The sequence below is a fragment of the Rhagoletis zephyria genome, unplaced genomic scaffold (genome assembly GCF_001687245.7).
Source record: "Rhagoletis zephyria isolate East Lansing unplaced genomic scaffold, Rhagoletis_zephyria_1.1 Rzeph_scaffold_01440, whole genome shotgun sequence".
NCBI classification, from domain to species: domain Eukaryota; kingdom Metazoa; phylum Arthropoda; class Insecta; order Diptera; family Tephritidae; genus Rhagoletis; species Rhagoletis zephyria.
The window spans coordinates 47,268-62,971 of record NW_016158524.1 but is presented as its reverse complement, the minus strand read 5'-3'; the positions used below and the strand labels follow the sequence as shown (position 1 = coordinate 62,971).

The 15,704-nt window shown below is 43.0% G+C and overlaps 1 protein-coding gene across 4 annotated transcripts in view; it reads right to left on the bottom strand.

The window, feature by feature from the left end:
* The window catches only part of LOC108364024 (host cell factor-like), a 116,874-nt gene that overhangs the window by 53,966 nt on the left and 47,204 nt on the right, over positions 1-15,704 (bottom strand). For all 4 annotated transcript variants that reach the window (XM_017617571.1, XM_017617574.1, XM_017617573.1 and 1 more), the window contains exons 7-8: positions 466-3,099; positions 234-385 (exon numbers count right to left, since the gene is read on the bottom strand). In XM_017617571.1, coding sequence (XP_017473060.1) covers positions 257-385; positions 466-3,099 — 2,763 coding nt within the window. In that variant the 3' untranslated portion in view covers positions 234-256. The remainder of the gene's footprint in view (positions 1-233; positions 386-465; positions 3,100-15,704) is intronic.

Below are 15,704 nucleotides of genomic sequence, written 5' to 3'. Positions count from 1 at the left end.
TTATGTTTTACACGTATCGTTTAAGTACCTAATTTCTGGCTTTAGTCTGTAAGGAATGTCTGTTTCATATGACTGAAATAAATTACAAATTACAATAACTACAAGAGTGATTGCCAAGATATATTTTAATCTAAGGTCTAAGGACTGGTTACATCATTCCCCTATTCATTTTAGAGATGCGCTTCTTTGCTCTTACAAAAACAATTATTTCAAGATTTGAATATGATACGTACCTGTTGTTTTAACAAACATTATTTCAACAAAATGAGTTTGAAGTATCTGGAAACTTAGGAGCTTGGGCGTTATTATAAGCTGGTAGTATGTATAAATACTTCGGTTGCGCTACTAACGAATCACAGCCTACATGGGGATATTGTGGTTTATGCTACAAGTATACAAATAAAAGTAGTAAGGACTCGTAAGAAAACTCTCAGGAAATCGGCTTTCACCGCTTTCTTTACTTACACAGTTGGTAACGTGGTTAGATGTTGAGACTTGCTGAACGCTTTTATTGGTAAAATGCAAATTTGGAACAGGTATACGAGTATCTTCTTGACCAAACTCGGTTTTACTACCCCCGTTAATATAACTTAATGTATCATCTTTCGTTTTTTTCGAATCGGGTTCGAACGATGAACTGATGTCACCGGTATAAAAATTAAAAATTTCATTTCTTAAGCATTTTCCCTCGTACTTGTTGAATTTGCTGCATTTATTTTTTTCCTTAGCTTCATCGCCAATGTCATTCATCGTTACTGGGGCTAATATACTTGCAGACCCATCATCTATATCTTCGGTTTCCACATGATCATAACCAACGAAAGAGCCTACGGCGCCATCTAGTTGCTCGATTATATCGTCCATAGTGTCACCTTCTGCATAATTCGGATCTGTCAATGATGCTATGGCAACGGTCGCTTCATTTGACCCATCATTGTTGACATGCGTCGCGATGCCAATTTGCGAATTTGTTACACCCACAACATTTTTCGATGTCAATTTAATTGCGCGCTGCATGGTATTTCCACTGGTATTACTTGTACCGCTAGCATTTAAAATATTTACGAAACCCTTTTTATTTACTGTAGTTGTATTCGAAGGCAGCATTACTAACTTACTACCTGTGTTGCCAGCAATGCCACTGGTAACAATGGTTTGGGGTTGGGTATGTCCAGAACTTGAACCAACAATCGTAACAGTTTTAGCCATTCCAGTCACATTTGGATTAGAAGCCATCTGCACCGTTACTGCCTTACCGCCCAGTGTTATAGTTTTTTGCTGAACGTTTGAAGATGGTACACTCACTTTTTGCTGATGCTGTTGACTGGTTACATGTTGCTGCTGCTGTGACAATTGTGTTGTTGAAGGTAGTGTTAAAGTAATGGGTCGACCGGTTGTGCTAGTTACTCCCCGAATCATTTTGACACCGGTCTGAGTGGATACCACATTCCTGTTAGTTGCAACTGTAGCAGTGGTCGATGTCGAACCCACTATTGAAACGATGCTACCAGCACCAGCTTGAGTCATAACACTCGATGCGGGTATTGTTCGTATACCAGCACCAGTGGTGACAATTATAATCTGTTGATTTGTTAACTGCTGCCCTTGCTTGTTGGTGATAACAAATGCAGGTTTACCAGCAACATTAGAAGAAACTTTTCCCACCTGGAGAATATTAGAATTTTTCATTATTAACTTTCCGCCGCTAACGGTATGCGGTGAAACCAATTTTACAAGATTGCCAGATACCAGCGGTTTTTGCTGGCCGCTAGTAGAACCTGTACTAGCAACAGATGTACTACAATTCACATTGAACTGCTGTTGGGGTTGTGAGCCCGCAGTGCTACCGACTACTTGAGTTGCTGTTACAATTTGTCCGCCAGCCGAAACCTGCTGACTCCCAACGGCAGCTAATGTTCCTGAAGTACCGGTATTTTTAGCCAAATTTAAATTAATTTTCGGCAGTGTTTGAACGGCCACGCCTCCAGTGCTGGTTTTAACCAATTGAAATTGTACGTTTGAGCCTAATGTTAAAGGTTTCTGTATAATATATTGCTTGCCACCAATTGTTGTGGCGGTAGCTATGGAATTTCCTGCATTTGCAACGGAACTGTTTTGTATTTGTCCAGCGATTGTATTTCCTATAGTTTGAGATGTTTTTAATATAGTAGCAGTAGTGTTGGCCGTGGTATGTGAGGTAGCTAGACGTAAGGTCTGTCCAGTATTTCCTGATACAATTCTTACAGTATTGGCTGGAGCTGTTGTTGTTACCGGTATCCCAGCTGCACTTACAACACGTAGATTCGAAGCACCAGCATTTGAGTGCACAGCAGATGATACCGCAATCGTGCCTGTATTAATTGGTGTTGTTACGGCCGAAGTACGAGCCACAACAGTGTTTGGTCGGAACTTTTGTAGTATAGTAGTTATATTGCTATTCACTATTGAAACAGTTGGTTGCTGCTGCGATACATTTACCAAAGTGGCACTAACCTGTGTGCTAGAATTTACTATTGTCGGCGTTGATGTGTTTAATATGCGTGTAGCCGATAATGTATTCTCCGCAATACTTGGCGCAGAAGATACAATATTCGCTTTGATTTGACCGATTTGTTGTGTTTGTGGCACATGTTGTTGTGCTATATAAATGGTTGCGCCCTGCAAATGGGTTTGCTGCTGGGAAGATTGTGATTGTTGCTGAGTCTGCTGCTGCTGTATAATAGGATTATTCAGCACTTTTGTGGTAGATTGTTGTAAACAAACCGAAGGAAGTGCTGCATTGTGTATCTTTTGATGCTTCGTAGTTGTGGTAGTCAATACTGGGGAAGGTTGAATTGTGTTGGGGGGCAGTCCATTCGTCGATATTTGATTCGTGGCAACTGACGTAGATGAGGCACTAGGAGTAATTGATGATGGTGTTACAACTTTAGTCGCTATAGTTGCTGGCTCAATCTTTTGTGTTTGTAACTCATATGCTGTCGCAAATGTTGTAGCCGTCCAACATAGTTCTAAAGCATGCGTAGACGCACGAACCAAACCAACTTTAACTGCATACAGTGGCCTTGTTGCTTCTAAATACCAGAGGTCTTTACAGCAAACCTGAAAATCAAATAAAAAATAACTTCAAATACACACTCAATAAAATGTATGCAGTAAATCTACGTGAGACTTAAAAAAATAAAGTCTTAACGTTAATACAATGGCCCCTATTATGAGTTGCATTCGATCTTCGACTGTGGTCGAAAGTGCTGATTGAACGAATTTTAATTTGGTATTATGACGCTCATTCGATGAAGAATAGCGCTATTGTGAATTTAGCTCGTTTAGGTTGTTCACAATAGTATATTTTTCACCGCTGAGAAGCTTTGTTTACAAATCGGGCAAACACAATAGTGTGCTTACATATTTATGTAAACTTGTGCAAATTAAAATGAAGTAAAAAAGAAAGCGAGTTTAAAAAAACTTATTAAAAATTAGTACAACGGAGCTCTGGTTCGACGATTCGTCAGAGGATGAGAGCGTAGTCAACTGGCCAGGGGTAGAAAACGTTTAAGAGAGTTTAAGTGTAGTCTTTCGAATATACTATTTTGACATACTATATACATATTTAAGAAATTCGTCTAGATTTATTAAAAACTTCCGACTGTCTAAAGAGGCGTTTGTGAGCCAAATCTATTAAAAATATTTTAAAACTATCAACAGCTCTACGATTTGATTCTCAGAGATCGTGCCAACTGAGTATTAGGATTTGCTTTCATAAGTAAAACCAGCCTTTCGAAGTTGTGTTTAATATTTACGAGGTTTGAACTGCATGAAATTAATAAACATTTTTTAAAATTAGTGTCTAGCCGCCAAAAAGTAAGAAAACAAATGCCAAATCATACATTTTTCACAATTTTCCATCACTTCGCTACACCATCGAAAGCAAAATTCTGTTCGACATAAAATTCGATACTCAATGAAAATTTTGACACGGTACGAGATTTCACATTCGATCTTCGATAACCAGCGAAATCGAATGCAACTCATAAAAGGGGCTAATAAAAATAGGTGCAATGTGGTATAGTCGTTGTTCTATGTATACAGCTACAATTTCACGGCTATATTAAATCCCGACTCTTTGTGTCCTCATTCGCGCACTATGGGTAACGTGAGCAACCCATGTGCGGGATGCGGCAACCAAATCGAGCCTTGGGTCACGGCAGAAAGAAAGGGAGCTTCGGTGGTGCAACTCCGTAATATTCAATTTAAGGGCTCACTGAAATCTGCAGCGTCTGTTCACCAGTAGGTGCGACTCCAAGCGGTTCAGATAAAAAACCACCCCCTCCCAGCAATGGGTTTGGGACCCGCAACGTAAAAAACCACTCCCAGTGAACAAGAGAGACAAAGGATCGGATGAGACCCGTTTAAACGTACCTCGATTTGAATGTCCGGATACTTAATGGGGAGGGTGCCTGTTGTTGTTGTAGCGGCTACAACAACCCCGCCTAGATCGGTTGATATCTCAGTCGTCGTAAAGTTCCACTAGCGGCAGCCCTAGGAAGCGTGCAGCCTCCACCGGGTCGGTCCACAGGGACACAGCCGTTAGGATTGTCGGGTTTTCCGGGCATGCGAAGAGATGCTTCGAGTCATGTGGGGTCTCTCCGCATGCCGGACACTCATTTGGCACATCCGCATTCAGTCTACTCAGGTATGAGTTTAACCTGCTGCAGTAGCCAGATCGAATTTGGGCTATTGTTGTTCGTGGCTCCCGAGGCAGATGAAGCTCCGTCTCGTCTACGTCCGGTGGTGGTGTGCCTAGAACGGCATTCATAGGTTTAGAGTGTACATAACACGAGACTGACTCCCTGTGAATGCCGTTCAGGGCCAGTCGGTAAGCTGACGGGTCCAGAGGCTGCTTGATGAACCTCTGGACTTCGTCCTTCAGTTCGTATAGATGCCTCCTGACGTTCCTAGGCGAGGGCTCCTCTGCAAGCAGCTGTCTGTTCGGGTGGCCACTTGCAGAGCATTATGTTGTGCTCCTTTATTGGGAGTATTTGTGCCTCGTTGTGGTGGTGATTTTCTGGCGACATCAGGAGGCATCTGGTCGCTGTCCTGAGTGCGGTGTTCTGTACAGTCTGTAGCTTCGTCCACTGCGTCCTACTAGTCCCCGGCGACCACACTGGTGCTGTGTAGTTTAAAACCGGCCGGCCTATTGCCTTGTATGTTGCCAGCAACGTTTCTTTGTCTTTGCCCCAAGTACTGCCGGCTAGCGACTTGAGGACCTTGTTACGGCTCTCTACTTTATTGACAATAGCGGTTGCTTGCGCAGAGAAGGAGAGCAGGCTGTCGAATGTTACTCCGAGTATTTTGGGGATATTCACCGTCGGAATTGGTGTGTTATCGACGAGAATTCCCAGCGGTAGCCTGACCGACACTTTGCAGTGAAGAAGCGAGAAACATCGGAGAGATACCCGTTTACTTTCGAACACAGGTCATCAATTCCATTCCCAGTCGCCATGATCGAGCAATCGTCGGCGTAAGAGACAATCGAGACTCCCTCTGGTGGTTGAGGGAGCTTTGAAATGTAAAAGTTAAACAGTAGTGGGGAAAGGACACCACCCTGTGGAACCCCCTGTTTTATTTTTCTGAGTTTACTCGATTTGTCTCTAAACATTACCGACGAGTGTCGACCACTCAGATAATTTGCCGACCACCGTTTGAGCCTCTGTCGGAGAGAGGAAGCCTCTATATCTTCTAGTAGCGTGGAATGGCAGACGGTGTCAAACGCCACGACCACGAGTTATCTGAGTATTTATGGCGTTAAGTGCTGTTGTTGTACTGTGCACTTTATGGAAACCATGCTGATGCTTCGCTGGGGTCAGGTGGATTGTGAAATACGGGAGCAGCAAGGCTTCGAGTGTCTTCGCTAGCGGGGAAAGGAGTGTTATCGGCCGATACGAATCTTCTTTGTTGGCAGGTTTCCCCGGCACTACGAACAGCGACCGGTTGCCTCCTGATGACGCCCCGACACCATTAAACAACCTCTGGACCCGTCATCCTACCGACAGGCCCTGAGCGGCATTCACAGGGAAACAGTCTCGAGTTATGTAGGCTCCCGCCCTGTGAATGCCGTTCTAGGCACACAATCACCGGACGTGGACGGGACAGAACTTTGTCTGCTATCGCAGCAGGCTTAACTCATACCTGAGCAGAATTAAGGAGGATGTGCCCAACCAATGCCCGGCATGTGGAGAGTCGCCACATGACTCTCGGCACCTCTTCACATGCCCTGAGAACCCCACCCATCTGACGCCCCTGTCCTTATGGACAGTCGAAGTCGCACACTTCCTGGGCCTCCCCTTAGCTGAAACGGACAAATACGTTGACGGATGAACCGACCCGAGCGGGGCTTGGTAACCGCTACAACAACAACAACCCTGTTTAATTTTACGTGGCTTGCTGGTTTTGTGTCGACCACTCAGGTAATTCGCCGACCACCGTTTGAGGCCCTGTGGGAGTGAGGAGGCCTCTATATCTTCTAGTAGCGTTTAATGAATGACAGTGTCCAACGCCATGGACAGGTCCAACGCTACTAGAATAGTTCTCACAGGAGCGGTTCCGGTTAAGGCATCGAGTTATCTGAGTGTTTATGGCGTTAAGTGCTGTTGTTGTGCTATGCACTTTACGGAACCCATGCTGATGCTTCGCTGGGGTGAGGTGACGTGTGTTAATTACGTCCGGGATGTGATTCTGTGGTGGCCGTTTTCCCGTGTGCGCTCGGTTAGACGGTTGATATCGGAGTGTTTTCCTTTCTCCGCTTTCTTTTTGCAGTAGCCAACATATAGCAGGGAGAAGGCAACTATGAAGCCGATATAGTATTAGGGTGCGCACATCATTTTAATCGGAAGATTGAACACTGCCCCCCTGCAGAAACGTGCTGAATAGGGCGTTTTGCAGTGTTTTCATGTGCCTGGATGACGGCAGCCACGATTCCTTAGCTGGATAGTGCGAGCGACCTTGCTTGTCCGGGTATATCGTTAACGTGCAGATTTAAGGATCGTCTCCTTGCTTTTGTTGAACCGTTCTGCAATTAGCAAATACGAAACATAATGCAGAAGGCGGTATTTGCTTTGCGGCTTAATCTATTTAACTATTGGGGAATAACAGACTTTATTATTGAAAGCTCATGGGATGGAGCTAGATGGTTTCAGTGAGTGGGGTCTTATTTGTTGCCCTTTGTTTCCAAAGTTTTGCGCTTTACAGGGTGCTCATGGGTTAGAGCTTATGGCAATGGGATGTTATTTATTGCCCTCTATTTTCATAGTTTTGCGGCGGAACCGCTTATTACCCAACCAAATATAGTTTCTTGCGCTATTACATTATCTTGTATTTTTCGGGCTCGGGGGTGGAGAATTTGTGGAAGTATGTCGCTTCCAATAACCAGATCTATGGGTGCTGGTTTGCTGAAATGGGGGTCAGCTAGCTCATGGGAATGTTTGACAAATTCACGACTTACGGGGGAAGTCGCTAAGTGCTCCGTTATTTCCTTGAGTATGACAGCTTTTGTATTTATCTTCCGCTTTGACTTGCGGGTAATTATATTGNTAATGAATGACAGTGTCCAACGCCATGGACAGGTCCAACGCTACTAGAATAGTTCTCACAGGAGCGGTTCCGGTTAAGGCATCGAGTTATCTGAGTGTTTATGGCGTTAAGTGCTGTTGTTGTGCTATGCACTTTACGGAACCCATGCTGATGCTTCGCTGGGGTGAGGTGACGTGTGTTAATTACGTCCGGGATGTGATTCTGTGGTGGCCGTTTTCCCGTGTGCGCTCGGTTAGACGGTTGATATCGGAGTGTTTTCCTTTCTCCGCTTTCTTTTTGCAGTAGCCAACATATAGCAGGGAGAAGGCAACTATGAAGCCGATATAGTATTAGGGTGCGCACATCATTTTAATCGGAAGATTGAACACTGCCCCCCTGCAGAAACGTGCTGAATAGGGCGTTTTGCAGTGTTTTCATGTGCCTGGATGACGGCAGCCACGATTCCTTAGCTGGATAGTGCGAGCGACCTTGCTTGTCCGGGTATATCGTTAACGTGCAGATTTAAGGATCGTCTCCTTGCTTTTGTTGAACCGTTCTGCAATTAGCAAATACGAAACATAATGCAGAAGGCGGTATTTGCTTTGCGGCTTAATCTATTTAACTATTGGGGAATAACAGACTTTATTATTGAAAGCTCATGGGATGGAGCTAGATGGTTTCAGTGAGTGGGGTCTTATTTGTTGCCCTTTGTTTCCAAAGTTTTGCGCTTTACAGGGTGCTCATGGGTTAGAGCTTATGGCAATGGGATGTTATTTATTGCCCTCTATTTTCATAGTTTTGCGGCGGAACCGCTTATTACCCAACCAAATATAGTTTCTTGCGCTATTACATTATCTTGTATTTTTCGGGCTCGGGGGCGGAGAATTTGTGGAAGTATGTCGCTTCCAATAACCAGATCTATGGGTGCTGGTTTGCTGAAATGGGGGTCAGCTAGCTCATGGGAATGTTTGACAAATTCACGACTTACGGGGGAAGTCGCTAAGTGCTCCGTTATTTCCTTGAGTATGACAGCTTTTGTATTTATCTTCCGCTTTGACTTGCGGGTAATTATATTGAGTTTACATACGTTTTTAGTGTTTTTTGAATCAATACTAAATACTTTGAACTGTGAGTGTTCGGTTGGGAGCTTCAACCTCTTTTGATCTACTGACGAAATAAAGGTTTTTTGGGAGCCTTGATCAAGCAGTGCTCTGGGTTGAAACTGTTCTCCTCGACGCTCTATTGTCACTATTGCAGTTGGGAGAACTTCATTTTCTTTGGCGATGTAACATGCGCCGAGTTTGCTCAGGTGGGTTGCTTATCCGGCTTGTAGCTTATTAACTCTTGGCGGCAATCTTTGGGGATTGCGTGAGCTGTGCTGTGTTGTGCTACAATTTTCTGAGAATATGGGTTGGTTGGGTGGTGATCATAGGGGATCACTTGTGCTTTATTTTGTGGGCCTGTGGTGTTTTGGGTATTACAACAGCTTTCTTTTATTTGTCGATCGGGGGTGATCGACTTCTTAAGATTTTCTTTTATGCTAGCCTTTGTAGAATGGCCTCTGGATGAGTGTACATGCAGTAAGGAATTATGTCTTTTCTGACAATACATGCATGCGAATTGTGACTTGCATTCTGCCAAACTATGATTGAAAGCAAGGCAGTTGGGACATAATTTATGCGTTTTAACAAATTGTATGCGCTTTTGTATAGAGATGTGGGGTGTCGCATAAGTAACAGGAAATCACCGTTTTAGAATTTGCTTGAAAGACATTGATTTTACGGTTGGATTTTGAGAGATTAGAACTTCTGGGTAAACGTTTTGGAAATTTCATTTCTACCCTTTCTAGTACTTGAAATCGGGTCGTTCGAAATTCGTCCATTTGAGACCATAAGGAAAGATCTCTTCTTGTGGGCAATGATTGCTTCCATAGTAATCGGGTATCTTTGGGCAATTTGGCTACGCAAATGTGTATTAGGATGGGGTCCCAGCTGTCTGTCAAAACCTTTTGAGCATTTAAAATGGATAGACATGTTTTTATTGTGCTTTGGAGATTACTAATCTGTTTACTATCTTCTTCGTGAACACTTGGAATATTCATTAGAACTTGGATTTGGTTACCCACTAGTATGCGTTTATTTTCGTAACGCTCGCTTAATGCTTGCCATGCCAGATCGAAATTCTCGTCGCTAAGAGGGAATTGCTTGACGATTTCACCGGCTTGCCCTTTTTTTTATACCGGAGGTGGTATAATTTCTGAGCGGATGATAATTGGGGGTGGTTTATGTAGACGGCTGTAAACATATCTCGGAAAGATTGCCATTCTTCATAACCACCGTGGAAAATCTCTGTATCACATGGCGGGAGTTGCAGATACATGTGAGGATTTTCCCCTATGTGTGAATTCTGTGTTTCTCGGGAGTGAGAGCTTGGGGGACTTATAGCCCGGATCAATTTGAGTTGATCTAAGATCTTCGCTTTAGTCATTTCATAAGTATCAATACTAAACTGATACTTGTCATATGCGGCTTGTAACCGCCCCAGAGATTGTCTAGTTCTTTCTTTTATTTCGAGGGCCGACTCTGTGAATTCCTCTATGGGAGAAGAGGTGAGTCTGGCACAATATCTCATGAAGCCATCATTTTCGATATTAAATTTTTCCGCACACGGGTCATGAGATTTTTGTTTTTCTGAGTTCTTTGCTTCGGCAGAAGTCTGAAGCTTTACAATGATTTTTGCGGGAGTTGCTTTCCTTAGAATACTGGAAATATTTTTGGGGCTTTGTTCAGTTGGCATTTTGGATTTAAAGACGATTTATTTATTTTTAAATATTTTAATATTTAAAGGAGGCTCTTGGTTGAGCAGTTTGTGGTTAATTGTTTTTTGTGGACTGTATGTAAATTTGTAACCAGTGAACTTTACTACTGGGTTTTGGCGAAAAATAGGCGCATAACGTAAGCCAAAAATATTTGTTAGCAAGTAAGAATGTTTTTAAAAGCTGTGCTTTGGAATGCACGCTAATTTGGTTTGAGCAGGCGCTCTGTAATTATGCGCAAATGGATGATCGGGTGCATATAAGAGGGTAAGTAAGGGGATCACCATGCATGTATATATGTATGCCTGCATATACGTATGTTTGTACGTAGGTATATTTAGGCGCTTACTGGGTAAGCTGAACTGAGTTAATACTAGTTATCTTTGACAATAGAGCTTGCTTTTTTTTTTTTTTTTTTATTATATTTACGTATGTATGTATGTGTATACAGATTAAGGTTCTCTATTTTTTTGTTTTTTGCAATGTCAAAATATACATGTATGTATATATGTGTGCTAGGTAAGTAGCAATGAAATGTACGTATGTATGTTATTCTTACACCCCTTTAGTCTTTCCCGCTTTCTGACCTCTCTGTAGTTATTATGTTGAAGATGACTTGCGATTCTGTTTGTTGTCACTGGGTAATTGCTGAGCTCCTGATATTGATGTTCATGTTGTTTTACATGATGACAGGGTATATTTTTGGCGGTACCACTATTTTTTGTTTGCTTCACTCCTAGTTTTGTTGGTAGTTTTAAAGCTGATTTTTCGTTAATTTGGTCGCTCTTTTTTGTTTATTTTCTCTTGTTTTGTGATGTTTTTTGTTTTTGATCGTATGCAAAAAATTTTAACTTTTTGAGTTTTTTATTTTTTGTTTGTTTTTCAGTTCACTGTTTTTTGTATTTGTTTTAACTTTGGATTTATTAAATGTTTGCTTGTATATGTCTGTATGTACACTTTTAAGAGACCCAGTCTAATGTTTACTCCACTTCACTTTATGTTTGCAATCACTTTCGTCTGTATGTCCTTATGGCAAAGAAGGACCATGGCAACGCGCAAGTAGTTTTCGCGTTCGTTTGAAATAAAACCACTCGCGTTTTTTTATAAACGTTATAAAGGGTTTATTTAACAACTAAATTATGTTTAAGTACATATCATCAGTATCATTCTGGAAGACTCGGAAACCAATTTCGACCAGTAGTAACCAGACTAGGATTTAAAATGAACACTAACCTTACTTGCACGGATCACATAAGTTATAGCGTATCAAAAATATATTACACGTTAAGAAATCTGTGGCATACTTGCTACTGCCTACCAACTAATACAAAACTTAAATTAGTGAAATCTCTCATCGTTCCTCAAATAACCTACTTTGAATCGGCATATTGCAAGCAAGGTTACGAATCTAAAAATGAACTAAATTTGGCTTTAAATAATACTGCTAGATTCGTATATTGTAAAAGAAAGTTTGACCACATTTCGCCGTCACTAAAAACATTCTCGGTTTCAGCTTTGAAAATTACTTAAAGGTCCGAAATATTTTATTTATTTTCAAAATAATTAGATACCGCCAACCAGACTACCTTTTTAGAAAATTAACTTTTGTTCAGTCCTCTCGCACTTATAATATTATAGTCCCAAAATATAAAACATTAACGGCCTCCAGACTGTTCTTTGTTAGTGCCATCAGACAATGGAATTCGCTACCAATTTCTGTTAAAAGTATTAAATCAGAGAGATATTTCAAAACTGCAATTACATATATTTTTACTTAGTAAGCTATGTGCCTCCCTCTCTTAACTTCTTCATCTTTAGTAATTGATTTTACCTATTCTTATCCTTTACTAAATATTATGATATATTACTGTTAGGTTAAGTCTAAAATAAGTTTAAGATCTGTAATTTAAATGTTGAATTTGTGCAATGTAAAGACTATATGTCTTACCGTACATCTGTCATAAATAAATAATAATAATATATACGAATGAAAATATATATTTGTTAATTACGTCCGGGATGTGAGCATGAACGAAAGACACAAGATCACGCCTTCCCGAAAGAAAGAAAAAAGTTATTTTCTAGCTGTTGAAATCTCGACGCCATCTTTGTTGGAAGAAGTAAACAACGAAGAGAACAAAAAAAAAACCGCGTAATTGTTGAACGCATGAATAATCATTTTTATTCTGCAAATTAAGAAAATTGCAGTAAAAAGCCACCACCAAATTGTAAACAACGAACAAATGTAAACAAACGGCTAATGTCAAAGTCGCCCAACTTTTTTCCTAAATGCGATTATAACGGGCTACTAAGAAGAAGGCGTGATCTTGTATTTTTGGTTCATGGGATGTGAGTCTGTGGTGGCCGTTTTCCCGTGTGCGCTCGGTTAGACGGTTGATATCGGAGTGTTTTCCTTTCTCCACTTTCTTTTTGCAGTAGCCAACATACAGCAGGGAGAAGGCAACTATGAAGCCGAGATAGTATTACGGCGCGCACATCATTTTTATCGGACGATTGAACAGGGAGTACCAAGGCCTCTAGTGTCTACGCTACCGGGAAAGCAGGGTTATCGGGCGATAAGAATCTCCTTTGTTGGCTGGTTTCCCCGGTATGAGCAGTGGGACCACTCTCCCCATCTTGCAGATGTCTGCAATGACGAGAGTGGCCATAGATAGGTTGAGGACCTCCGTTAGGTACGTTACTCCCGCAGGACCCAAATTTTTCAGCATCAACATGCATATTCCGTCGGGTGCAATGGCTTTGGAGGCTTTCGCATTCCCGATGGCTACCCTTACCTCACCGCTAGTGAAAACAAGAGGCGCACTGGGTTTTGGCATTTTGTGCAGCCTTCTGGTCACTCGACGTTTGGCTTTATCCACCGGAGGATGTAGAATGAACTGGTTACCAAAGTCTATTCCGACTCTGTCGCCACGCTTCGTCGGGTTGGACAACGACCTCACAGTTGAACAAAGCTTGATCACACTAGAGGCGAAGTTGCAGGTCTTCAAATGCTCTTCCCATTTCTTCCTTTTATGTACGTTCACAAGTCGCCTAATCTCCGACTCGAGATCCCTGATATGGGGATTTCCGAGATCGACCTGACGAAGGTTGTCGCGCTCATCGGATATAACCGCCGCTTCAGGCAGGAAAGTTCGGACGTGAATCCTTAATACATCCTGCTGGGATGAAGCGAGCTACAGCAGCAGTGACAACCCTGCGGAACTTACGTTCACCTACATGAACGTCGGTTGGTAAGGGTAGTGCAGTGATGGTGCTTTCAGTAGCATCCGCGAAGCCTATCCAGTCAGCTTTGGAAAAGTGGACATAGGTCCGGTGATCCGCGGAAGGAAAGTCGGCAGGTTTATCAATCGAGATGACTATGGGCAGATGGTCTGATGCCAAAGTCAGCATAGGTCGCCATGATACGCTGTTTATCAGACCAGTGCTGACTATTGTTATGTCTGGCGAGCTGCAGCAGCTGCCCATAATATGTGCTCAGCCAAGTCAGTTCCCCTACGATCGTTTGACAGGCTTGAGTGCCAAAGATCGTGGTGCGCATTAAAGTCACCTACTACCATATGGTTTTCACCTCTGAGGAGCGCACTTATGTCAGGGTGATATCCTGCCGGGCACCAGGTGACAGGGGGTATATATACGTTAAATATTTCGAGCTCAACATCGCCTGACCGGAGAGCAATGCCCTTACATTCTAGGGTGGTATCCCTGCGGTCGATGTCTGCTTCGATGAGACGATACTGCACGGTGTGGTGCGTGATGAACGCTAGGCCACCACCATTATCTCGCTCGCGATCTCGACGGTTCAGGTTGTACCCGGCACAATTCAACAGTGTTGAATTGCTGTGCAACTTCGTCTCTTGGACCGCAGCTATCAATATGCCATGCCTTCCCATGAAGACGGATATCTCCTCGATCTTGCTCTGAAGCCCGTTACAGATAAATTGAAGGAGCTTCATGTGGTTCGGGAGACGTGTGGTGATGCGGGGTTTGAGAGACGGGCCCTCGAAGTTCCTCGTCCAATATCGCGTGGTGCGCAGACCTGAGTATGCCCTAAAGTGGCAGGTGTTGCACTTGACTGATGTCACATTACGGAATATCCTGGTCTGACATACCGTGCAGCTTGTAGGAGGAACCAGGAGTTGTTGGCGGCGGCGTGTGGGTAGTGGTGCGGTTGTATGTGTTCTGTGGTCTGTCGTGGTTGTGATATGGTCTATTGTGTTGTTATGTTGTTGTGCTGTGGTGATTGTGTGGGGCTGCTCAGGTGGACTGCGGTTAGCCGTGGAGGCTGCTCTGTTTGAGCAGCAAGGGGCCACATACGACGTGGTCCACTGCCGAGCAGACTCTAAGGTGACTCCACCCCTCCCAGGCATTACACTTGACTGATGTGAAGTTGTGGTGTAGTCTTCTCTGACATACACAGCAGGTGTAGGTTTCTGGCCCTGGGTTTGACTCGATGCCATCCCTGATCAGAAGCGAATGCAGCCCTATGGACGAACAACTTCTGAGATACTTCGCCGACCTAAACGGGGTTAGATCGCCGAAACAACAGCCCTTGGTCGGGTAAAACCCGAGCCATTCCAGTACGTAGAACCGGCTGTCGTGGGAATGGGGGAGGGTGCCTCTTTTCGGCTGGTTGATGTCCTTGTACGGACTGACACCGCCATCCAAGAAATGCGTTGGACTACAGCTGCCATGTAAAGGAGCGCAAAAGCGGTGGGAGAGACTTAGTCGCCGAGTACTGGCATTCACCCAGTGGACGAGCGTCTAGCCACAATCCGAATCAAAGCGAGATTCTTCAACATCTAGGACAACAAGAAAGGACAAGGCGTCTAAAGATCTTTTCTATGAGCGCACATACGAGCGCTTGTTCGCCACGATCTGTTCCTTTGAACTTCGGACTAAAACCTGTGGAACTGTCAAACTACAATTTTACTCTCTCAACTGAGAGTAAAAGGAGAACAGATGCCGAAGTGCACGGGAACGCAAAAAGCACTATTTCCTGTAAAAACCTCAGACGGCTTGTTTACATGTCATTGGTACTACACTGATTTGGCTGAAATATCACTAAATAATTATTAAAATCTATACATATTCAAATATTTCGTTGTTTACTTCCATTTTTTAACAAATACAAGGTTCTTTGCTTTCACCGCCTTCTGTTTTTGTTTGCACATGTAAATCAGCTGATCGTTTGACACTTTTCATGAGCTTAAAGGAAAAAAAACTCCGGACTAAATCCTGTAACTTCTGACTAGGAACAGTTGCTCAGTTACTCTCTCAAATGTGTTCCCACTTACAGGTTTTA